At 53.1% G+C, this 25,747-nt stretch overlaps 1 protein-coding gene across 7 annotated transcripts in view; it reads right to left on the reverse strand.

The window, feature by feature from the left end:
• Window positions 1-213: 213 nt before the first annotated feature.
• ECE1 (endothelin converting enzyme 1) overlaps window positions 214-25,747 on the reverse strand; it is a 115,307-nt gene continuing 89,773 nt past the window's right edge. For all 7 annotated transcript variants that reach the window (XM_045063917.1, XM_045063916.1, XM_004741267.3 and 4 more), the window contains 11 exons: window positions 22,840-22,982; window positions 21,482-21,596; window positions 17,229-17,339; window positions 15,744-15,842; window positions 15,183-15,260; window positions 13,564-13,667; window positions 8,041-8,151; window positions 7,277-7,344; window positions 6,251-6,441; window positions 3,383-3,478; window positions 214-2,705 (listed from right to left, as the gene is read on the reverse strand). In XM_045063917.1, the coding sequence (XP_044919852.1) occupies window positions 2,529-2,705; window positions 3,383-3,478; window positions 6,251-6,441; window positions 7,277-7,344; window positions 8,041-8,151; window positions 13,564-13,667; window positions 15,183-15,260; window positions 15,744-15,842; window positions 17,229-17,339; window positions 21,482-21,596; window positions 22,840-22,982 (1,293 nt within the window). In that variant the 3' untranslated portion in view covers window positions 214-2,528. The remainder of the gene's footprint in view (window positions 2,706-3,382; window positions 3,479-6,250; window positions 6,442-7,276; window positions 7,345-8,040; window positions 8,152-13,563; window positions 13,668-15,182; window positions 15,261-15,743; window positions 15,843-17,228; window positions 17,340-21,481; window positions 21,597-22,839; window positions 22,983-25,747) is intronic.

Below are 25,747 nucleotides of genomic sequence, written 5' to 3' on the forward strand. Positions count from 1 at the left end.
GGAGGAGGAATGGCCCGATGGGCACAGGCCCTGAATCACCTTCCGGCATCTGTCAGGGTCCAAGGCCTCTGCAATGGGGAGCTGAGGAGGAGGAGCAGTGAGCCCCGCTGATGGGCAAGGATGGGTGCTCTGTGTTGGCCAGGGCTCCCCAAGCCCCCATAGCCACACAGGACGCACACTGGCCCCGGGAGGACACACACAGTCGCACACCACTTGGTACAATATTTTATTTGTGTTACGATAGTGCCACACCAAAACTACAGTAGCACAGAACATAATAATACAAACAGAGATTCCCAGCTCCAAAGCGCACTTCCGTGGAACCGCAGAGAAGCCAGCCCTATGGCTCCCTGGGCCTGAGGGGGGTGGGCGTCTTTCGGAGGACAGCTGCCCATGCCCTTGGCCTTTTTTAAGCTCTGGAGGAGTAGGGACAGTGGGGGCAGGTCACTTTGCTTCCATCTCTGTTGGGCCTGAGCCCTCCTCTACCCTGGCCCCCTGTCGTTCCTAGGGCACCCCCTCCGGCTGAGCCCTCAGCCTGGGACACTTCTGGTGCGGAGGCTCCAGGCTGTGGTGCCTTGAGGACTGGGAGTTCCATGGGGAAGGCAGGATGGAAGGGGGCGCAGAGGGCTGGGGAAGCCTACCTCTGTGTGGTGGGGTGCGTGCACCAGCCCCTGACGCTGGCTTCTCCTCTCTCCTGTCCTTCCTTCCTTCTGAAGAGCTACCAGGCCTGGTGAGGACCGGGGGCCTCATCTGGAGCCCATCCTGCCTCAGTTCTGACACGGATGTGGCTGGTCGTCTTAGGCAGGGAGGATTCTGGTGGCCGGGCCGAGGCGAGTGCCGTGAGGGAGCACGGCCAGACCGTGGGAGCCGGGAGACGACTGGCTGCTCTGGCCTCAGCCACAGGGGCCTGCTTCCCCCAGACGGAGCTCCTGAACCGCGGCCTCGGAGAGGGACGCCATTCCTGGTTCCTGACACCACAGGCTGGACTGACCGTGTTGGGGGAGCCTTTCCCTCACAGTCTTCCTTGGCTGAAAACACCTCCAAGTGAGGAGTCCGTCTAGCTACAAGTATTGTCTTGATCCAACTGAAGAGGCTGAGGGGGGGGGATGGGGCTCAGGGCAAGTTCAAGGGTTCGTCAGATTCCTGACCTTGGTGCCCCAGACCTGCAGGCTAGAGCTCCCGGGCTGCCGTGTGAGGCCGCTCTGTGGACAGCGGGAGGAGGGGTACGGCCTTGTGTTACAGTTAGGACACTTGAAGGCTTCACTGAGGAGGCAAAGGGGCACCTGGCGGACGGCTGTCTCCTTGGCGTGGAGCCTGGGCTGCAGCCTCAGCTAAGGCACTGAAGATGGAGGGCGGGCAGGCGGGCCCGGCTGTGGTCCTGGGAGCCAAATCCAGGCCAGGGGTGCAGGACGGAGCCCAGAGGGAGGATCCGGGCCCTGTAGGGCAGGGGAGTGGTCTTCCCTTTTCTTCTTGCCCTGGGGAAGAGGGTCCACAAGGCAGACCCCGGAGTTGCTGAGAAGGAAGGGTTGCTGGGTACACACCACACAGGGAGTGGCCAGGAGAGGGATAGAAAGAGGCCAACTACGGCACGGCAGAGCGCATCTGACGGAGGGCTAGGTCTCTCAGGGCTCCTGCCCTCCAGGTCCAGGGTTTTGGGTGCCCCGGGGCTGGGTTTGAAGGCCACAAGCTGGCCTCACCCTGCCGCAGCCATCAATTTCGTGCTGCGACTTTGGGGATCAGACCGTCCTTGTTGGGGTTCCCACTGTTGGACTCCGGGGACAGAGGCAGGCCAGCTGTGAGGGGCAGTGTCTGGGAGCTGGCCTCTGCCCCTTCCTGGCCTCCACACCTCCTCTCTTTATGCCCTGTGACCGCAAAACCAGCTGACAGAGGCTGAAATTGCAAACGCCGAGAACGGGGGCAGCTCACTACTTGGGGACATGCTCAGTGGGGGGGGATGGCTGCCCCAGCCGACCCCACAGCGAGTGAGGAAGGAAGGGGTCAATCAGTGGGCTTCCCTTATCCACAGGTTATTTAGAAAAACAGAATATAATAAATATACCAATCCTTTCCTTAAAAAAAAAAAGTGTTTTAAATGCATTATTTCCCTGAAGATTTCCAGTGTATTCCACATGTTTAAAAAATAGTTTCCCCAAAAATATATCTTTAAAGCATTTGACACAGTGGTATTTGTGGTGTTTCTGACGCTGGATGTGGGCAGGGGGCGCTGTGTCCCACCGCCCGAGTCGGTGCGGGGCCCAGGCCCGGTAAGCCACCAGCCTGACACCCAAATGCCTGTGAGAACTGACGCGTGTGCCTAGGATGACAGGGTCTTCACAGGGGATCAAATCTCGGATTGTGTTGAGAACCCGCATCAGAGGCTCAGTTCCGGCTGGAAACCCTCCAGTGCGGGGTAGGGGGCCCCTGGGCAGCCAGGGGGCGGGGCGACACCCCAGACGCTGGACGACAAGGAGGCCTGCCGGGCTCCACCTGGGGCCCATCGTCGGTCCTGGCTCGCGGTGCGTTCACCCTCACCAGACCTCACACTTGTGCTGAGGGTTCATGGGGGAGCCGGGCGGGCAGTGGAAGTGTTCTGAGAACTCCCTGGAGTTAGAGACGGAGCCAATGACCCGGAAGCGGGAGGGGCTGTGAGGATCGGTGATGAGGCCTTCGTGGGAGCTCTCGGGCGTGCGGACAGAGCACCAGACCTTTACGAGGCGACAAGGGAGAAGCTGGGTCACCGTGGGGCCCTCAGACCACCAGACCGCCCCCATCCAGGACAGCAGGGAAAGGAGCCCCCACCTGGTTCTGAGACCCTTGGGAGTCCCGCGGGGGACTTGGTGGGTAGGGAAGAGACTGTGGGCTGGTATGTCCCCCATCCCAGCATCCCCTACTGTGGTCACCTCTGTCTGTCGGGGGCTTCTGCATTAGGTTTCCTGAGAATAAAGGGTTCTGCCCCCAAACCAGTCTGAAAACCTTGAACTGAGTCCAGGTCACTCACTTCCTGGGCAGAACAAAAACTGTCTAATGGCCTGGTGGCTCTGGGCACTAACAGAAGACGACACATGAATGCCAATTCAAGGGACATCCTGGAGCATCTCGAGTTTAGGAAATTTGTAGAACCCCTGAACCAGAGGGCCCTTAGCACTCACTTGGCCTCTCATCTACCTGACACAGGAAACTTTTCACGGTCTCCATGGCCCTTAATCGGATTTCTCTATTGGCAGGAAGCTCGCCTTCGTACAGAGTAGATGCCCTACGGACAGTCCAATGAGCTAGAAGGTTCTCAATTGAGGGGAACTTGCCCTTTGGCTCTCAGAGCTCCTGGAACAGTAAGACGGCAGAAACATGCCTGAGCTTGGCATATGCTCTACAATGAACTCACCTGCGCAAAGCCCAGGAAGAAGAGCTGGTTATTTGTAAGGCCCAGGGTAGGCAGCGTCTGCTCAGCCCCATTCTTCTTCACCCAGTTCTGGTAGGCCTGGGAGCAGAGAAAACAAAGCTCAGGGGCTCCCACGACACAGGAGCAAACAGGGCAGCAACAGGGGCGCAGTGTGGGAGGTCTCAGAAGCTCAACCCTGTTGCGGCAGGGACTTGTTTGGGTGAGTCTGGGCCCCCCTTGGCCTGGAAGAGGGACCTTCTTCACCAGCACTCTCTCCGAAGAGCTTTAAACACCATCTGCATGGCCACGGCTCTCAGGTGCCTACTCTGTACATTCATGGCTTCAGCTGGACTTCCAAGATGCATCCAGACTTAATACGGCACAGACAGAACAAGGGGTTACACTGTGCACGCACACACACACCCATGCACACGCTTTCTGACCATGGTAAATGGCACAACCAACCTCTTAGTTCCTTTGGCCCTGACCCCAGAGTTTTTCTTTGAGCTTCTCTTTCTTTCCTTTTCTTTCTTTTAATTTAAGATTTTATTTATTTATTTGACAGACAGAGATCACAAGTAGGCAGAGAGGCAGGCAGAGTGAGGGGCGGGGGGAGCAGGCTCCCGGCCAAGCAGAGAGCCTGATGTGAGGCTCGATCCCAGGACCCTGAGATCATGACCCAAGCCGAAGGCAGAGGCTTAATGCACTGAGCCACCCAGGCGCCCCTCTTTTTTTTTTTTTTTTTTTAAAGATTTTATTTTTAAGTAATCTCTACACTCAACACAGGGCTTGAACGCATGACCTGGAGATCAAGAGCCTCACACTCTTCCAATTGAGCCAGCCGGGCGCCCTGAGCTTCTCGTCCAATTATCCAAACCACCTAAATCCGGCCACTTCTCACCCCTGCCATGGCTTCAACCCTTCTCTTGCCTGGACAATCTCACAACAGCTTGCTAACTAGACTCCTTGACTCGAGCTGGTTCAATTCCAGTTCCCTCCGACACAACATCTTAAGTCATCCTTAAGGCGGAGTTGGCAGACCTTCCCTCGAAGGGCCAGAGAGTAAATATTACCAGCGTTGAAGGCCAAGCAGTCTCGGAGCAACTCCTCTGTGCTGGCCCTGTAGTGGGAACACAGTGGTGGAGAGCACGGAGCCCAGTGGGCCTGGCGGGGTCCCCCTACATTTTTATTTACAAAACCAGGCTAAAGGCTGGATTTGGCCCACAGGGTGTCTGTCGGTTTGCAGACTGTTGGGTTTTTTTTTTTTTTTTTGAAGTTTTACTTATTTAAGTAATCTCTACACCCCATGTGGGGCTCGAACTCACGACTCCAAGATGAAGAGTCGCACATTCTTCCCCACTGAGCCAGCCAGGCGCCCCTGCTGACCTTGGATTTATTTTTTATTTATTTATTATTATTATTTTTTAATTTATTTGACAGACAGAGATCACAAGTAGGCAGAGAGGCAGGCAGAGAGAGGAGGAAGCAGGCTTCCTGGGGAGCAGAGAGCCCAATGCGGGGCTCGATCCCAGGACCCTGGGATCATGACCTGAGCCGAAAGCAGAGGCTTTAACCCACTGAGCCACCCAGGCGCCCCCTGACCCTGGATTTAAAGGATAAATCAGATCATATCATTCTTCTATTGAAAATCCTGTGGCAGCTCCCACTGTACAGAACAAAACCCAAGTTCCTTGATCAGCCGACGCAGGCCCGGTGAGTTCTGGCCCCAGCCCCTCCTCCGACCTCTCCTCCTTCCACTTCACCCCTGCCCGATAGCAAGTGGAGGTGGACACAGTCTGGCCAGGTCAAAGCCAGGAAGACCAGCTTGCCCTGCCTCCTCTTCCTCCTCAGGTTTCAATTCAAACGTTATCCCCTCCAGAAGGCCTACACTGACCTCCCCACCTTCTTGTTCTGTATTACCTTGCCTTACTTTATATTCTTCATCCTGTCAGTACCTGAAATGATCTCCCTTATTTGTCTGGGTATGTACTGGCTTTCCTCAGCGCCATGCAAACTGAGCTGGTGAGAGCAGGACCCCTGTCTGTTTTGGCACAAAGTCTCCACTGCCCGAGACAGTCCGTGGTTGCTAGAAGGTTCGCAGTGCAGTTTCACCGACTCATGGCTTCAGGCAGGTGACCCAGTGTTTCTGGCCTCAGTTTCCTCACCTGCCAAATGGGGGCTGTAATACCTAACGGTAAAGTTGTGGGGTACAGAGCAGAGCCTGGCACGTAAGAAGGCCTCAACCAGTGGCATTTCCAAGCTCTCCCTGTCACAGCAAGGAGGCGCCTCTGTCTTGCTCAGATGGACACCGCCTTCTCCTCCCGTGGGCTCCGTTCTCTCTCCCTTCCAACTCAGCTAACCTTTCTGAGTGTCCCCCTTGCCCCAGCTCTGTGCCCAAGTTGTGTGTCATCCTTCTGACAGCCCAGGGACACAGGGAGTGGGTGTTCACAGCCAAGCTCGCTGCGGCTCAAGGAGGCTAAGTGACCTTCTCCAGCACCAGGACTAGAACTCAGAACTGGCTCCATGACCAGTGTCCCTTCCCTCCCTAGCCCTCCCCTCCCGGGCCCACTGCTGCCTGATTCAGTGATGCCCATTCCTGCCAAGATAGGAACCCGCTGGTCGTCAGGTGACTCCAGCCTAAGCCCTTTCCTCTGTCTGTCGGGCTGGACTCAAGCCTGGAAAACCCTCTGCGTGCCACGCTCCATGCGAGGGACTTCTGCAGACCTCTCCGTCGGTCCCCACTACCCCCCGTTTCGCAGATGAGCAAACAGGTCCCGTAGCCACTGCAGCTGGTCCCAGCTTGTCCGTAAAGCCCTTTCCCGAGCAGGCCACTGCGCAGGCCCAGGCCCGGGCCGGGGCGTGTGCTCTTACCCGATAGGCTGCCTTGAGCCCCCCATTGTCGGCGATGTTCTCCCCCAGCGTGTGCCGGCCGTTCACCGGCTCCCCGTTCACGCTGTAGTTGCCGTACTGCTCCACCATGCACTCCGTCTGCTGCTTGAAAGCCTCCACGGACGAGTTCTTCCACCAGGGCCGAAGGTTCCCGTCCTTGTCATACTCTCGTCCTGTGGGTTCCGAGGGAAGCGTCAGGCCAAGGGGGAGAGGGTGAGGAGGAGGCCGGGCTCACTGCACCTCTCCTCTAGGTGAGAAGCAAAGTCACTTACCCATCCCCCTCGCCCCCCCCCCACCATCTATGCAGCAGCACCCAGCTGCACCAGGGAGATGATGCCGGTCTGGATGCCAGAGGGGCTGGGAGGATGAGCCGCGCAGCTGGGGGGTGGGTGGGGGAGAGAGGATGGATGAATGTCACGCCGGCAAAGGGTCAGCACGTTCATGGTTTTGGTGGAGCTGGATTCATTGTCAAGGCCGGCTGAGGGCCTCTGGACCCTGAACCCAGGAAGGGGCAAACGGAGTCAGCCACACTGGGCTCACAGGACAAGCCATGGCCTCTACGGTCCCGTCTCCTCCTTCTTGGCCTTGGAGTCCCCCCAAGGTGGAGGGAATGAGGATTCTGAATGTTCTGGTGAGGAGGCGAATGACTTCAACTCCTCTGACGGCAGGTGGCCCAGAGAAGTCTCTGGAGTGCCGAAGTAATGTGAGCTCCCTGCCGACGACTGACACCCACACCTGAGTATGGGACACCGTCCAGGAACCCTGTGTGTCTAACACAGTCCCACAATCAGCACGAGGCTGCACTCATCGTGCCCATTTTACAGACAAGGATGAGGAAGCCTGGAGAAAGGACAGGACTTGTCCTGGGACATCAGTGGGCAGAGGCAGGGCCAGGACTGAAGCCAAATCCATCTGTCCCCAGACCTCTGGAAGTGACGAGAGCAAAGCAGAGGCCGTGGGGCCAGGAGCTAACATGCCCCGTCTGAAGGGGACCCCAGGAAGCAGTACCTTGATCATCGAAAGCATGAGTCAGCTCATGGCCCACGACAACACCAATGCCACCGAAGTTTAAGGCCCTGGGGAGGAGAACACAAAGGTGAGGATGATCCCACAAGGGGACATCACTTCTGGGGTCTGGAGACAGCAGGGTCCCGGGGGCTCTATGGGGATGTGGCCGCAACCTGAGCCTCCAGCCAGACCCTGGAGGCTAATCAGAGGCTGGGCAAATGGGCTGTGGTCGGCCTGTACACCCTGGAGGCCAAGCACTGTGCAAGACACTCCACCGAACTTCACTGTCCTCTTGGTCCCCTCAAAAGAGCTTGGCATCAGTGACCCACTGTAGAGATAAGCAAACGGCGCTGCGAACAGTTCAGTCACTTTGTCCAAGTGTCGTGAAGTCAGCGAAGAGCAGTCCCGGGATTCAAACCCACACTTTCTCACACTTTCCACCCATCCCCAGCTGCGACGACCCTAAAACACTGCTAGAGGGGCATGCCCCTAGATAGGGCACCCGACTTCACGGCAAGCCCCCAAGCTCCCAAGCTGCGCAGGGGCTTCTGGGCCCTGGAGACCCCAGAGGGAAGCGCAGGGAGTGAGGATGTGGTTCTCTCTGCGACATCTCTGAGCATCCCAAGCTCCCTGGGCTAGTGGGACAAAAAGCCCTCAGGGAGACCAGCTGGCTCATGTGGTTAGCTGCGGGCCCCGGGGCTGGGCTGGGTGTCCACGGAGGGGCGGGGGAGGGGGACGGGGTGGGAGCACCACAAGCATCCTACTTGGGCGAGGAGCGGGTGTAGAAGGGCGCCTGCAGGATCCCGGCAGGAAACACGATCTCATTCTTGGTGGGTGAGTAGTAGGCGTTCACCATGGGCGGGGTCATGCTCCACCTGCAGGCAAACACGCGCGTGAAACCCAGGCCCGGCTGGTGGGGAGGCAGGTGGGGTCCGCCCATCCGGCAGGTGGCAAGGGCCTGAACCCCAGGCCCAAGGCACGGAAGGACAAGGACATCTTTAGCAGTGGTGTTTTGGGGGGAATACCAGAGAACACCCACGTGTCTGCAAAGAAAGGGATCCGCTGAATCCAAGGTCCACAAAGTGGAACAGCAAGGCACTTATGGACAGCCAAATGGACCGTTATGTAACGTAAGGGCCACTGCTGCAAGCGGTTCTCAAAGTGTGGACTGTGGGCACCTGGACAGGGCCCCCAAGTCCCTTTCAGGGGGTCCGTGAGGCCAAAACGATCTTATTATCTTCTATAATAATACTAAGACATGAGGTATCTTTTCCACCGTGGTGACGTTTGCCCTGACAGTGGAAAAGCAATGGCGGTGGAGCTCCCAGAGCCCGTGTATGAATCAAGGTGGCGGCCCCAGTTGTTCTGCTGGTCCCTGCCTTCCTCACCAGAAAAAACAAGCCCATCTCACTGAGGAACATCGCTGATGAAGCAGCACAAGTACTTCATGTTCTTTTAACTTTTATTTATTTAAGTCATCTCCACACCCAACATGGGGCTCGAACTCATGATCCCAAGATCAAGAGTCATGTTCTCCACTGACGGAGCCAGCCAGGCGCCCCATGATTACTTAATGTCATTAAATCTAGATCCTTGAGTAGAAGTGTCTCGATAGTCGGTGCGACCAGATGGGAAGTCTGCATAAGTGCTTGTGTTTTTCTCATGGGACCCCGTTGGTGCTGGTGAGGGTGCGCGGCAGATGTCTGGCACCCGGCAGACATCTTGAAAATGAAGTGAGCTTATCACCTCAAGAGTAACCACTGATGTCATCTGTTGTCAGTGATAAAAATTCAAGGTTTAAAAAAACTTTGGGGACATCTGACTGGCTCAGTTCGTGGAGCATGCGAGTCTTGGTCTCTGGGTTGTGAGTTCAAGCCCACACTGGGCACAGAATTTACTTAAAAAAATAAGAATAAAAAATTTTTAAAAGAAATTTGAAAATTACAGGCACTTGGGTGACTCAGTCAGTTAAATGTCTGACTTTGGCTCAGGTAATGAACTCAGGGTCCTGGGATGGAGCCCCAGCTTTGGGCTCCCTGCTCAGTGGGAAGCCTGCTTCTCCTTCTCCCTCTGTCCCTCCCCCTGTTTGTGCTTTCTCTGTCTTTCTCACATATATAAATAAAATCTTTAAAAAAATTTTAAAAACTAAAAAAACTTAAGTTTTAAGGAAAATTAATTAATTAATTCATAAATGAATTAGTAAAATTAATTACAAGAACTTGTATTGGTCACCATAAACTAGAGAGCTTCCAGACACTGAAAGACTTTTCTTTCTTTCTTTTTTTAAAGATTTTGTTTATTTATTTGACAGAGAGAGCATGAGAGGAGAGAGGTCAGCAGGAGAAGCAGACTCCCCATGGAGCTAGGAGCCCCCCACCCCCATCCGGGACTCAATCCCAGGACTTCAGGATCATGACCTGAGCCAAAGCCAGTTACTTAACCAACTGAGCCACCCAGGTGCCCAACTTTTCTCTCTCTCTCTCTTTTTTTTTTTAAAGATTTTATTTATTTATTTGACAGAGAGAGATCACAAGTAAGCAGAGGCAGGCAGAGAGAGAGAGAGGGAAGCTGACTCCCTGCTGAGCAGAGAGCCCGATGCGGGACTCAATCCCAGGACCCTGAGATCATGACCCGAGCCGCAGGCAGTGGCCTAACCCACTGAGCCACCCAGGCGCCCCTCTTTTTTTTTTTTTTTTAATTTAAATTCAATGAGCCAACATATAGTACAACATTTGTTTCAGATGTGGAGTTCAATAATTCATCAGTTGCTAAAGACGTCTCTCAGGAGGTCAGCAGCGGTAAGAACAAAGGTGGATTTTCTTGGATATGGTATAATGAAAGTGCCACTCTCCAGAAGTATATAAAAGTCAGCAAGCCTTGTCCCAAATGACAATGTATAATGTTCCAAATCATGGCTGAATAAAAGACCCATTCAAGGTGCAAGACAGACTGACGGACTTCGGTGAGACAGAGCAGGAAGAGTTCATGGCTATGCGTTCAGACTCCATGGTGCAACTGACCATTAAGAAATCACTACTTATGGGGTGCCTGGGTGGCTCAGTGGGTTAAGGCCTCTGCCTTCGGCTCAGGTTATGATCTCAGGGCCCTAGGATCGAGCCCTGCATCAGGCTTTCTGCTCAGCAGGGAACCTGCTTCTCCTCTCTCTCTGCCTGCCTCTCTGCCTACTTGTGATCTCTCTCTCACTCGCTCTGTGTCAAATAAATAAATAAAATCTTAAAAAAAAAATCACTACTTGCTGAGTTTTGGTGTAGTTATCAATGAAGGATGTGCACAAGTAACAGAAAAGGCTACTAAAGCATCTCTCCCTTTCCCAACTTCATATCTGCATGAGACTAGATTTTCTCTGGTGGGGAGGGGCAGAGGGAAAGGAAGAGGGAATCTTTTTTTAAAAGATTTATTATTTTTTTATTTTAATTTTAATTTTTTATTTTAATTCTTTAAATATTTTATTTTATTCATTTGACAGATATCACAAGTAGGCAGAAAGGCAGGCAGAGAGAAAGGAAGGGAAGCAGGCTCCCTGCCGCGCAGAGAGCCCGATGCAGGGCTTGATCCCAGGACCCTGGGATCATGACCTGAGCCGAAGACAGAGGCTTTAATCCACTGAGCTACCCGGGCGCCCCAAGATTTATTATTTTAGACAAAGAGAAAGATTGAGTGCGTGTGAGCATGGAGAGGGGCTGACGGAGAGAGAGAATCTCAAGGGGACTGCCCGCTGAGCACGGAGCCCAACAGGGGGCTCAGTCCCTCGACCCTGAGATCACAACCTGAGCCGAAATCAAGAGTTGGATGCTTAACCGACTGAGCCACCCACACATCCCTGAGAGAGAATCTTAAGCAGGTTGCACACCTAGCGTGGAGCCTGATGAGGGGCTCGAGCTGGAGACCTGAACCGAAATCAAAAGTCAGATGCTTAACCGATTGAGCCACACAGGAGCCCCCAGATTTTCCTTATCTATTTCAAAACAATATATTGCAATAGATTAAACACAGAGGCAGATATGAGAATCCAGCTGTCTTCTATTAAGCCAGATAGTAAAGAAACATGCAAATAGTCAAGTGATGCTTTTTTCACTAAAAGGCTTTTTTAAAAAAAGTCATTTTTCATAAAATTTACATTAAATTAATATAACCTCCATACACATAGAGACTCTTTGGGGTCCAATAATTTTTCAAGAGTGTAGAAGGGGGTGCCTGGCAGGCTCAGTCAGAAGAGCATGCGATCCACGGGGTTGTGAGTTCAAGCCCCACGTTGGATGCAGAGATGACATACATAAATAAAACTTATTAAAAAAAAAGAGTATAGAAGGGACCCTGATGGTAGAAACATTTGTCCACTCGATAATTCTTCTGGTATGAAGGGGAAGGCCAGTGATGAGTGGAGTGAAACAGAAAAGACATTTTCTCCAAGAGCTTAGACAGTCACTTTGTCTCCCCCAGGTGAGCCTCAAAGAGATGCGTTGTGGGGTACTGAAGCCATGGGAAGATAGAAATCAAAAACATCATATTTATATTCAAATAATCATGGCTCCATACATTAATCGGCAGGAGGCAGAATTTATTTTATTTTTTTTTAATTTTATTTATTTATTTGACAGAGAGAAATCACAAGTAGATGGAGAGGCAGGCAGAGATAGAGAGAGAGAGGGAAGCAGGCTCCCCGCTGAGCAGAGAGCCCGATGCGGGACTCGATCCCAGGACCCTGAGATCATGACCTGAGCCGAAGGCAGCGGCTTAACCCACTGAGCCACCCAGGCGCCCCCAGAATTTATTTTTTTAAAAAGATTTTTTATTTATTAGAGAGAGAAAGATCATGAACAGGGGGGAGGGGCAGAGGATAAGAGAAAAGCAGACTCCCTGATGGGCAGGGAGCCTGCTGTGGATGTGGGCCTCCATCCCAGGACACTGAGATGACCTGGGGATCAATCTCAGGACCCCCAAGATCATGACCAGAGCCAAAGGCAGATGCCTAACCGACAGAGCCACCTGGGCAGCCCCAGGAGGCAGAGTTTATATGCAAAATTTTAAGCTACATTAAAAGACTGATAAACTCAGAATGTTCTGGCAGTACCTGTGCCATATTCTGGAGATTAAAAAAAACGTCCTCTGGTGCATTTAGGGGAAGGAGTTCCTCTGTAGGAAATAGGAATCTTTTTGGTTTTCTAAAAAGATTTTATTTATTTATTTGACAGAGAGAGATCACAAGTAGGCAGAGAGGCAGGCAGAGAGAGAGGGGGAAGCAGGCTTCCCGCTGAGCAGAGAGTCCAATGTGGGGCTCGATCCCAGGACCCTGGGATCAGGACCCGAGCGGAAGGCAGAGGCCTCAACCCACTGAGTCACCCAGGAAACAGGAATCTTAAGAGGAGATGTTCAAACCTCCATTGGCCACGAGGCGGCGCCAGAAGCAAAGAGAATTCTTGCCTCCACCTTTTGGTAAGATTTATTCTGCAAAACGTTTTAGGCGTGGAGGGAGCCTATTTTGAGAGCTAGAGCTGGGGTGACAACGTATGAGTTTTCTGAGGATACTGCCCAAAAAAATGACAGAAATCTCATTCCAGATTATTTTTAAGAAGCTTTGAGATCCAGGAAGAAGCTATATTTAAAAAAACTTCCCCCAGGGGGTGCCAGGGTGGCCTAGTGGGTTGAGCCTCCCACTTCCGGTTTTGGCTTGGGTCGAGATCTCAGGGTGGTGGGATCGAGCCCCCTCTCGGGCTCTGTGCTCTGTGCTCTGTGCAGTGCCTGAGATTCTTTCTCCTTCTCCCTCTGCCCCTCCCACTTGTTCTCTCTCCCAAATAAATAAATCTTAAAAACAAACAAACAGAAAACCCTCTCCAGAGGGTCCTGATGTGCAGTATGGTTTGGAAATCCCAGCTACCGGGGGCCCATTTGGGATCCTCGCTAGCTGAGGGCCTCCCCTGGGCCAGACACTCCCGCTCACACTTCACTGTTACACACTCCTCCCGTCTTATCTGCAGTGAAGGAGCCAAAGGCTCCCAACTCTGAAGCAGGTGAGGCTAAGCCACTCTGGCCACCAGAGGGGCGTCAGGGGCATGTGGACCTGGGCCACTCCCAGCTCCTGGCTGGGCACATCTCCTCGGTCCCTGGTTTCTTCATCTGAGGAGCCGGAAGGCAATGGTACCCACTCGTCAGATGGCACTCACGACAGCTCTGTCTGGCATCTGGTGTGTGTGACAAAGGCACGCTCGGCCCAGAGCTGCCCGTGTCCCAGGAGCCAGTGCCCTCCCAGCAAGGCCCCGGGGACTCACTGGTCTCTGTTGGGAGCTTTCCTCAGCTGGTCGGCAGTGACCCTCCAGGAGAAGTTAAAAAACCGCATGGCGTTCTCAAAATAGAGGTCCGGGACGGCCGTGTACTGGACAAGAGGAAACAAGAGTCACGAGATGAGAGTGTGCCCAGGCTGGCGGCCCCTTGGCTCCCCACATGCAAACCCCTTCTTCTAACACTGAGGAAGCTGAAACTCCATGAAGTTAAGGGACTGGTCCACAGATCAGAGGCTGGAATGGAGGGCTCAGGACTACGGGCTTGGGTTCTCGCTTGGCTCTGACCTCGCTGGGGCCTGGTGTCCTCTCCTACTTGAGGACACACCAGCAGCTTCACGGGGCTGCTCAGCACCCAGCAGTGTCACGGGGATGCAGTAGGGCCTGGGGCTTAGACATCGAATCTCCCCAGTGCTGTCCAACAGAATGTTCTGCGAAGACAGGTGTGTTCTACACCTGTGTGACCCAGTATGGCCGACACTGGCCACACATAGCTACTGAGTATTTCGAATGTGGCTGGTGTGACTTTTCAATTCACTTTAAATTAATTTAGATTTCAACTAATTGAATAGTAGTGGCTAGTAGCTGCCACAATGGATAGCACACAGATCAAGCGTGGGTCTATCTCTGAAATGGCAGGGGACATGCATCATCACACGCTTTCCTCAGCAGGGCCCAGTTTTTCAGCTCTTTTCGGGGCAAGGTTCTCCCTCAGATCTGCTCCAGGGCTTTCTGGCTTTCTGTCAGGGCTCTGGTAAAACACTGGGCCCCTGGGGACAGGACTGTGATCCTGTGGGCTGTGCCTGGGCTGTCCCCAGGAGCCTTCGGGTCTCGTGTCGTGATGCTCCGGAGCATCTTAAATTATTCTCAAGGAAAAAGGCTGTGGAATGAGTCACTCCCATATTCTCAGAAGTAATTTTAATATTCTTGGGTTTTAAATAGAGCCTTGACAAGAGGTTATTATAATTGCAAAAATGCCTGAATTTCACACACTTCAGTCACAAGAAAATAGAAGACTATCCTTCTGGGCAGAAGCACAATCCCTTTATGGGGATAACCTGCTGAAAGTTCTAACCACCAGGAATATATCAAGTATCCTTGTTGCTTCAATTAAGCCTAAACGTGCATTTGGGATTGACGCTCCCTTTTCCCATTAGCATTTCATGTCCAAATGAGGTCCAGGTTTCTCTGGGAAGGTGGGGGAAGACCTTGGGGACAGGAGGCAATCTGGGGGGCCAGGAAGAGGTGACCTGAGGGGCTCTACTCATTCCACCTCCTGCTGTTTCAGGGACCTCAATTCTGTCTGTCCCTTCTAAAGGACCTCCATTAGCTGGAGTGTCTAGCAGGGCACACATGGCACCATTTGGTCCAGACTGCTGGGCACTGACAGTGGCCCCAGGGAGGCAGAGGCCTCAAGAGGGCCCAGGAGAGAAGGGGCACAGAACAGCTCCCTCGTGCCTGATCCATCCCCATACCCCACACTGCTGCATCCTGAGACGCCCTGACAGTCGAGGAGGTACCTCTCGCATCCCAGCCTGTCTCTGCTCTTCCCCACATGGGGACCTCAGGGACATTTGGGAACACAAGGGGGCAGGGTGGGAGCCACTCACGTCATTGAACACTTTGTCGAGCTCCTTGGGGTCCATGATAAAGTTGGGGTAGCCTATCATGTTGTAGATTGCATCTGCCTGGACAGGAGAGATACAGAGTACACTGAGTGCCCAGCAGGCCTGGCTGGGCTCAGGCTCTGGGCCAAAAGGAAATGGTCAGTCCCCCACCCTCGCGGCTTCTGCCTCTCTTCCTGGAAAGATCCCTCTCTGGCCTGACTTCTACTTACCCTTTGGCTCTCTGCTTCCCCAGAGGGAAGCCTTTGCTGGCTGCCACTCGCTGGACTGTATCAGATCCTTCGTTCTCCATTAGACATGTCACATCTCCCTGCATTTGGCCCTCACACACTCAACACAGTTTATTTTTATATTGTCATTAATGCAATCATGTATTCAAGGCTATTCCTCGATCCTGCTGGAATATTCACCCCCAAAGGCAGGACAGCTTCCATGCTATGCTTCCCACATGTGACCAGTCTCCCTTCATGCACCCCCCTCCATCTGTGGCCGCGGCCTCTAAGTGGAAAGCCTCAGCTACCCTTTCTGGCACTGGGCCAGCCTCACCTTTTCCTTGGCTGATCTCCGAGTATCTTCGTCCATCCACTTCAGGGTGCTCAGGCTTTCCTCAAATGCCTTCTTGATCTCTAGGATTATCTCACTGGCCTGAGGAGACAGAAGCTGACCAGTGAGGTCTGGGCACTGAATGGGTACACCATGTGGAAGGAGGCCAGAGTCTAAACTCAGGAATCAGCTCAAAGCCTCAGGCTCCTCAGTGTCCAGAACACTAATATCCTCCAAGGTAAGACTAGACTTCCATAAACCGGGCATCCACGCCACAGATGCTCAGGACAAGCTTTGGGAAAGTTGGAAAAGTCTCTCCTCTGCAGGACTTTTCAGAGCCTTTAGTGTGTGACGTGAATTTTGATTGTTTTAGAAAGTGTAAAAATTTTGTAACCTTTTCAGACTTACTAGACCATAGGATCCCTTTATGATGGAATGGGCTTTAAAATCTAGAGAACCTGAGTCCTGACAAGCAGTTTCAGGCTGGAGATGAACAGCTGTTCTCGAGGACAATAACGTCAAAGGCAGACTTGGAGCCCAAAGATTCTAGAGCAGAGGAAGGAAGTCGCTCAGCAGAAAGAGCAGAGGGGCTGACAGCTGACAGAACTAGACAAAGACTCTTTATCAGCCACTGACAGGCCAGTCTCGTAAGGAAAGTCTCTGTTTGCTAACATTCAACTGCAGATAATAGCTATGTAATTAAAGTAAGTAATAAAAACTGTAAAAAAATATATATAATAGCTACCATTTACCGAGCCCTTGTTTTCTGTTGGGCTTTCTTTGTGTGTAGCATTAAAAAATTATATTTAATTTATTTATATGACAGAGAGAGAAAGAATGCGTCCAATCAAGGGGAGCGGCAGGCAGAGGGAGAGGGAGAAGCAGGCTTCTGCCGAGTGGGGATCCCGATTTGGGGCTTGATCCCAGGACCCCAGGATCATGACCTGAGCCGAAGGCAGATGTTTCACTGACTGAGCCACCCAGGTGCCCATGTGTAGCATTTCATTTCCTGTCCTGCTACAGGATGGAGAGCCCCGCTTCCAAGTTAGCCATGAAGGAAGAAAAGGGTCTCAGATCACCCAACCAGGAGATGATGGACCCAGGATCTGAACTGGGGCCTGGCTGTCGTTGTGCACCTAGCCATGATGCTCCTCAAGGGGTCCGGACATGGGGTTACCCCCTGGGGTAAAGAAGATGTCACCCGTTAGGTCAGAGCTGCTCTGCCAACAGGATGTTGCTGGGCCCATTGTTCCCCGTGGGCGTGGAGGTGGAGGCGGTTGGGAGGGGCTCGCAAGGTTCGTGATAATGTAGATCAAGCGCCCCACGCAGCACAGCAGCTCACAGCAGTCATTAGAAAACAGGCAGGACCTTTGAATGAAGGCCAGAGCCCTGGCCTGGAGCAGGAAAGGTCCAGAGCAGACTGGAGCCTGGGCTGCCAAGTTCACGAGAGGCGAGTGCAGGTGCACCAGCCCCCAGGGAGGTACTCACTATGTTCTTGCTGTCCTCGGCAAAGGTCGCTTTGACAAACATGGGGCCCAGGGCGAAGCCCAAGTTGTTCTCTGTGTCACTCACACAGAACTTCCACCGAGGAAGACAGGTCTGGAAGCACAAGGGAGAGAGGTTACTGGCCCCGTCCTTCTCCCCAACCCCTGTCCATCTGGGGGGAAGCAGCAACAGCTGGGGCCCGTGCTTCCTTCCAGAACCTCAGGGAGACTTTTTGGACATGGTGGAAGTTATTTTAGACACTGGACTAAGAGGCCACTGAACACTGCTTATCGCCACCATCTACTATTTCCTGAACGCCAGGCTCTGCGCAAGACATCAGGAATGGAATCTTCCAGAGCCATCGATATGAACCTGGAAGGCAGGGCTGTGGGCCTTGCCAGACGAGGATGCAGACAGACACTCAGCAAGTGGCAGTCACTGGTGTGTGTGTGTGTGTGTGTGTGTGTGTGAGCGGTGGGACTCTGACCTGCCCCCACTTCGCCCTGGCCCCTGGGGGAAGTAGAGGATACTGGTGGCAAAGACTTGAGAAGTTACCTTGTCTACCCTTGTGTACCAGGAAACCCTTCCCAGAAGGCCAGGACCCAACCCCACTGAAGGCCTTGCTGAGGGAGGGCCCAGTGCTGCAGGGCGTGGATGTTGTGGTCACCCGGGGTCTCGCCCACAAGCTCGCCAGCCTGCCCCCGACCACTGTGGAGCTGGACGTGGGCGCCCTGCAGGCTGCAGCCTCATGGAGCTGGGCTCCGGGAAGCACACCCACGCGGGTTCCCATCCCGCTGGCTTGCCCGCCCTCTGTGACCACCAGAGGTGGCCCTGCCCCCCACATCCCTAAATCCCCCATAGGGCCTCCTGACCCCAAAGAACAGGTGGTAGAATCCACCAGGTTCAGGGCGCCTGATTCAGAAGTTTTCCAACTGAAAACCACCAACAGGTGGCTGGAGAAACAAAATGTGGTATTTTTATACAACAGCACGCTACTTGGCAACAAGAAAGACTGAGCTACTGATAATCGCAACATGGTTGAAATTCACAGCCATTAGCAGAGAAGCCAGACTCGGAGAGTTCCCGGAGCACAGCACGGCCCCCGCCCGGCCACACCCACGGTGGACCTTCTGCTTCTCTGTGGTGAAGGGATGATTGGGAGACAGGAGTGTCTCTGTTTGGAGTGGGGTGTTGGTTTCCTTTGTCTGAGGGAACACATTTCCTTTGTGCGCTAAACTGTGCACTTGGTGTATCCTGCGTACTTTACAGTATGCAGATGACACATCAGCGGGAGAAATTTCCTCCACGAAAGAAGGGAAGAAAAGGACATCTCAGCTTTCCCTAAGTTTAGTGGCCCAAGTTCTTCTAAGCTTTCCCACCCATGTGTCCGTTTAGATGCCCTCCCCTCCGCACCACCCACCCACATCTGGCAGAGGCTACCCATGCAGGAGGTCAGGACAGGGCGACCTTGAACTCATGGCCCTGTGGGAGCCCCAGGCCCTGATGGCTGAGTCAGAGGCGGAGTGTCACCGCCTTCTCAAGAGAGCATTTGCATAAGCCCACTCACTCACTCACTCATTCGTTCATTTGTCCGTTTGTTCACATGGCCAGCGCCTTCTGGAGAGTTCTGCACCTGGATTGTGTTAGGTGTTTGGAACTGAGAGACAAACTGGCCCTGGGCCTGGCCTGTGAGGGGCTCAATGGAAACACCCAGGGCACCCAGTGGGAGCGACAGACACGTAATAACAGCAGCGGTGGCAGCCACAGTAGATTGTGCTTGCTGAGTGTCTGCCGGGCGCAGGCCCTAACCCAGGTAATCTGCATGACAGCCCCAGGAGGCAGGCGCCCCTGTGCGCCCGTGTGTGGATAAAGAACATGGCTTGGAGAGCTCTGCCTTTGGGACGGACTTTTGGGGATCCCTTCGTGTACTCCATGGTCAGCAGGCTAGGGACTGGTTACTCCTTTGGAAACTTGGGAACACTGAGCCCTCTGCTCCAGGGAAGGGATTGGTCTAAGGCTGGAAGAACATTGCAAACACAGGCCTTCTGATCCAAAGTTCCGTGCTGTTTCCTTCCACCACGCACGGGGCACGTAGTGACTCAAGTACACAATATCCCACCTCTAGGGTCTTCCAATGCCCTTGCTTCTGCCAAAGCCTCCCTGCCAGCTGGGAGCATCACACTGGTTGGAGCAGATGGCTGCACCCGGAGCCTGGCCCAGGAAAGCTCCCTCGCTTGCTCGCCCGCCCTATCTATCATAGGAAAAGAGAGACCTGAGATTTACCATTCTAACTATTGGTGGTGTCAGGTATATTCATCCTGGTGTGCAAACAATCTCTTGCTAACCTGAACCTCCACACCTACTAAACGACTCCCCATGGCCGCTTCCCTGACCCCGCCCCCCCACAACCACCAGGAGGCGCAATTTTAACTTCTGGCTCCTGCAGAGGCGAAGCTGAGTGGGGCAGGACTCAGTGTGTGCTGGGACTGAGAACACACTCCCTACTTACGAGCTGTGCGCTTTGAACAAGTCCCTTCCCTTCAGAGAGCCTCAGTTTCTTCATCTATAAAATGGGCTGGTGATAACAGCTCCTTACATAGAGCTGTTATAGGAACTTGGTGACATAATGCCTATAACGGGCAAACATCTAACAATAATATCTTTCATCATCATCATCATCACTAGTGAGTGGCTGAAAGTGCTGAGTAGTCATGGCCATCCAGAGCTGAACTTGAGCTTGGCTGCCTCCTCGCTGGGTGACCTGGGAAACCCTTCACTGCCCGGAGCCTCTTCGCTCCTCTGCACCCGGGTGGGAAGCAACGAGGCAGGCGCACTCCCCGCACACAGGTGTCTCTGTGATGCCCGTCCAGGTCCTGCTCACACTCCTCCCCTATAAAGTCCCCTGGGAGGCCCTGTGCTCCAGGGGACAGAGTCACGCCTTGTCACACCTGTGACCCAGGGCTCACCCAGGCCCCGCCCACGGTAGGTGCAGGTGGAGCAGGAAGGCAGGCCCTCCCCTGGCCCTTCTCTTCAGTGCCAGGTGGCTCTCGTGGCTTTGGCCCTGTGGTACCCTCAGAAGCCTCTCTTATGCCCAGCCACCCTCTCCCTCAGTCCCCTTCCTGCCATAGGTGCATGTACATGCTAACGGGAGAGAAAAAGAGAACCTTTCGCAGGATAGACTCCAGGACCAGAGGCAGGAGCCCATATCCTGTCCTTCTCTGCCAGCACTTATCTGGCTCTGTCTGCTCCACTGGACTCCAGGAAGGGACGCAGGGGCAGGGTGTATCAGGCTGGGGATACACCTGCCTGGGGCCCTGACTTGGTGTGTCCCATCAGCACATCTGAGGATCTCTGGCAGTGGACGCGGGCCCTGGGGGGCACCCAGACCCCACCTCACTTGTCCCGTGTCCCCACACAGGATTCTTGTCCTGTCAGCTGCACGAATGAGAGGGGGACAGCCACCTTCTTGGGGAAAGAGAAGAAATGGCCTGGGACCTTCCTATCTGGAGTGGGGTCCCAAGGGAGGGAGTGAGGGTCCTGGAGCCCTGGGACCTCTGGAAGAATGGACCGCCAGGGGTCATGGTGGGGGCACTGGAAGGAGGGTGGAGACCACCTGGCCGGCTGGGAGGACAAGAGCAGGGAACACGTGTGCACTCTTACCATGAACCAGGGGCTATACCAAGTGTTCTGTGTTTGTGGGGAAGGGGCAGTATTCCTGGGGGTCCCCTGTATAAAACAGGGATGCTGATCCCATCCAGCTCACAGGGATGTGAACATCACATGAGTTACAGGAAAATGTTTGTTATCAACATCACTGAGAAGGGGTTGGGGAGAGAGAGAAAAGAAACCACCTTTTGCTGTAAAGAAGCTAAATCTCTAAGATTTTTTTTTTTTTAAATTTAAGTAATCTCTACATCCAACTTGGGGCTCGTAACTCATGACTCTGAGATGCATGCTCTTCCCAATGAGCCAGCCAGGCACCTCTCTAAGACTCCTCTTCACCCATTAAGACCCAGTGTAATCATATCCTTCTAGAAGCTTCTGTCCATCTCCAACTAGCTTAGATCCAGTCCTGTGTGCCCTGGGACATCTGAGGGGACCCCTTCAGAGGCCCTCACCATTCTCTCCCTATCCTCCACCCCCCTCACAAGTTCCACGGCTCCGGGGGACATAGAGGTCGCATGAGCCTCCCACCCAGGGCCTGGCACACGGCAGGCGCTCAGCAGGTGAATGGGAAAACACAATAACAGGCTCACCTTTTTGGTCCCGTACATGACTTCCATGAATTTCTCGTCGGCGTCCTGAAAGCGCTGATCAAGGAAGGAACTTGTCTTCCGCACTAGGTTCCAGATCATGTAGTTGTTTAGCAGGCTGGGGCAAGAGCAGATGGGACAGCTCAGAAGGGCCCAGAGCTGGGGGCATCACAGCACTTCCCACACTGACCTTTAGGGGGCGCGCAAACCCGGCCTTTGGATTGTAGGCTCTTTCCACACTGCACCCCCCTGTACTCCCAACCCCCGACTTACCCTCCCCAGTTTGGCAGGTTACTGCTTACTAAGCACAGAGAACATCAGGTCTTTAAGACAGAACCCAGGTCCTCTTTGAACACCCCTCGGTGCCTAGTGCAGTGACTTGTGTTTGTCGCAGGGCTAGCTGCCTTTTGTCTGGGAGCCATGGAGTCACCACATGGAGACTCCCCCCGGAATGGGTTGGGGGGCGTGGGGAGCAGTGCTACTGGGCTGGAGCAGGGAGGAGCTCGGAGATGTCCCAACCAGAAGCCCAGAGACGGGAGAGGAGAGCTCCAAATAGGAGGGGCAGGAAAGAGATTCATCTGTGGCCATTGTCACCTTTGCAAAGAAGTCACTTTAGCACCAAGAGATGTTCACAACAGTGACCATCTAGCCTCAAACTGAAAGAACACCTAAATGTGTGACAGGAGGGGTGGGAGTGAGTCAGTAATCCTACTATGTGTACTTGGTGGGAGGAGGCACAGCCAGGAAAAATGGGGTCCACATGGGGTGCGGGATAACACGGGGAAAATGCTCTTGATGAAGGTCAAGGGGAAAGCAGATTATCAACGTGGTCACAAAGATGGGGAAAAAAGGAACCACGTATTAGAAAATTTACCGCTCTCTCTCTCTCTCTCTCTCTCTCTCTCTCACACACACACACACACACACATACACACCCCCATAGAATCAACAGTAGTGTCTGGATAATACTATTTTTTTTCTATTTTTTTTCTGTAGTTTTCTAAAACCTCCACAAGTCTTTAAAATTGTAACAGAAATCATAAATATTACCTACAAATATCAGCGAACATTGAGCCCCATTCCGCGTCATTCCCTCACCCGGTTCTCACATCCCAACAAGGTAGCGCTATTTCCACCCCCAGTTTAGGACGGTAAACTGGGAGCCCGAACCAGAGAAAGGGCAAGAAACTTGCCCAAGGCGACAGAGCTGGTGGGCGGAGGGGCCGGGCTCTGAATGGGCCGCCTCTCCCCAGGGCCCACTCTCCCGAGTCCGTCTGTCCCCCGCTGCCCCCGCCTGTCTGGCCCGAGCAGAGCAGGGCAGTGTGGGACCCCAAGGGCTGGCTGCCGTTGGCCATCCTTACCATTTGTCTGTGCTGCTGATGAGGGCAGAGACCTGCCCCAGGTACTCCTTGTCGTAGACGACAATGGGCTCGGACTCATTGATTTCCACTGGGTAGAAGATGGTATTGAGAAAGGGCAGCCAGTGGATGGCGGGGGCCAAGGTCTGGAAGGGAAGAGACAGGGTGACTCGGGAGGGGCTGCCGCTCATCTGCACCTGGGGCCTCCCCCGTGCCTCCAAGGAGCTGGGCGCCAGCAGTGCTCCGGGCACACACCACACTATGGCTGCCCGACTTCGGTCAGAGAGGCCAGGGACAGAACTCTAAGGAGACAAACAGCAACCTCAACTTGAGATGGAGCTGGGCTGGAATACAGGGGACCCAGGGACAGCAGCGGTAGCTGCTGTGCAACAAGCCCTCCCGTGACAGACACCCCTGCAAATGACTCCCGTGTCCTCACTCAGTGGAACCTCAGAACAGGCCTAGGGGTAGGTACCATTATCCCCACTTTATGGATGAAGAGACTGAGTCCAGACAGGCCTAACATGGAAAACTGTGGAGCATCGGAGCCAAAAGGCCTGGGTATATGTTCCAGGGCTCTTCCCAGCTGCGCCACCTTGACTAAGCGGATCAATCTCTCCGGGCCTCGGGGTCTCATCTGAAAACTGGTTTCCTCATCATAACGGAACCCACCTCATAGGCTTGGTGTAAGGGTTAAACAGGTTAATAGTGTCTGTTCCACTCAGCACGTGCTTCTCTCATATCAGTTAGCTTCCATGCGACTTAGTCTAAATGACCAGTAAATTCAAGAATGACAGCACTGTCTAGTGTCAACGTGGGACCCCTGGGTGGCTCAGGTAAGTCAGGTAAGCCTTCAGCTCAGGTCATGATCCCAGGGTCCTGGGATCGAGTCCCGCATCGGGCTCCTTGCTCGGCGGGGAGTCTGCCTCTCTCTCTGCCTGCCCTGCCTGCCGCTCCCCCTCCTTGTGCTCTCTCTCTGATAAATAAATAAATAGAATCTTAAAAAAAAAAATTAATAAAGTGTCAGTGCTTTGTCCCACAGGTGATTTTTCTCAGCCATGGGGTCTGAAAAAGCAAGCTCAGAAGGACAACCTTCAGCAAGAAAGGAAAAGCCCTCAGAGTTCAGCTGATGCACAGGAAGCTGGTCAGTGCCATTTTTTAAAATAAGATTTTATTTATTTATTATTGGGGGGAGGGGCAGAGAGAGAGAGAGAATTAGAGAGAGAATTCTAAGCAGACTTGGTGCTGAGCATGAAGCCCAACGTGCGGCTCGATCTCAGGACCCCGAAATCAAGAGTTGGATGCTTAAGCGACTGAGCCACCCAGAGGCCCTGGTATGCTCGATCTCTTTTTCTTTTTTTAAAGATTTTATTTATTTATTTATTTGACAGGGAGAGACGGAACACAGCAGGGGGAGTGGGAGAGGGAGAAGCAGGCTTCCGGCTGAGCAGGGAGCCCAATGTGGGGTTCAATCCCAGAACCCTGGGATCATGCTCTGAGCCTAAGGCAGATGCTTAATGATGGAGTCACCTGGGCGCCCCTGGTCCGCTCGATTTTAATATAATTTAAAATGAGTGCCTGTGCCGGAGCTCGTTCCCTGAAGAGGCAGTGGTTGGCCTGGAGTAACTCGCAGTTTCGAACAGCTAGCTTGCTCTCGGCCCACTTGGTGGTGGCCCCACCACCCAGGGCTCATCTGTCTGCGGAGTCTCTGTGTCCACAGTCAGCCTTTCCACTCCGCCCGAGCAGCCTCCACTCACACTGTGCTCTCTCCCCAGGTTCCAGTGATTGCTTTGATTATAAACTTGTACAACTTTTGGGGTTAATTGAGGTAAGACACACAAACATACAGTGTACCCTCTTAACCATCTTTAAGTGCCCAGGGCAGTGGCCTTAAGCACATCACACTCTTAGGCAACCACCACTACCATCCATCTTGATTTCGTCTTGCAAAATGGAAACTTGTACCTATTAAACTATAATCCGTCCGGCTCCCTCCCCGGAGCCCCCAGGAAGCATTATTCTTTTTGTCTCTGCGAATCTGACGGCTCTAGCTACCTCGTATAAATGGAACCATACTGTGTTTGTCTTTTTGTGAGTGGCTTATTACACTGAGCCTATGACACGGTCCTTAAAGTTGCCCAACTTTGAATCTAATTGTAAGCATTTATACAATTAATGAGAGCTTCATAAACTGTAGGCGCCTGGAACGAAGTCCTGTTTTTCCCATATGCCTTGTTGTTTTTAGTTAATTTCTTGTCCTGTGATTCTCCAGAAGGCGTTGTTTTCCAAGCCACATGTACTGTGTGATACAGCAAAAGTGTTTCTGTGCGTCAGTTACTTAGAATGGTATCTGGTACTTAACGACCACTCAGTGCTCAGCCGATATTAGCTATTGTCATCATTCTCAAGGTCTCCCAAGAGTGGGTCTGGGCTTGAACGATTCTGAATTCTGTTCTCTATGAAAGAGAACGCTCTATGAAATTCTGTTCTCCATGTTCTCTTGAAAAAAGGCAAAAGGGATGGGGCGCCTGGGTGGCTCAGTGGGTTATAGCCTCTGCCTTCGGGGCAGGTCATGATCCCAGGGTCCTGGGATCGAGTCTCGCATCCGGCTCTCTGCTCAGCGGGGAGCCTGTTTCCCTCTCTCTCTCTGCCTGCCTCTCTGCCTACTTGTGATCTCTGTCTGTCAAATAAATAAATAAAATCTAAAAAAAAAAGAAAAAGGGCAAAAGGGAAGACAAAGAAAGTGAAAGACACATTACATGTGACCTTCAGATGGTAAGATCGATCGATAATGTAAATTCAAACCACAACATCCGATGCATTTATGACCCGCTGGTAAATCCCTACGATGCCCTCAGTAAGAGAACAGTCACAAAACCTTCCACTTAACGATGCTGACTCTGCAGACAGC

This window comes from Mustela putorius, unplaced genomic scaffold (assembly GCF_011764305.1).
Source record: "Mustela putorius furo isolate JIRA1106 unplaced genomic scaffold, ASM1176430v1.1 tig00003853_pilon_pilon_pilon, whole genome shotgun sequence".
NCBI classification, from domain to species: domain Eukaryota; kingdom Metazoa; phylum Chordata; class Mammalia; order Carnivora; family Mustelidae; genus Mustela; species Mustela putorius.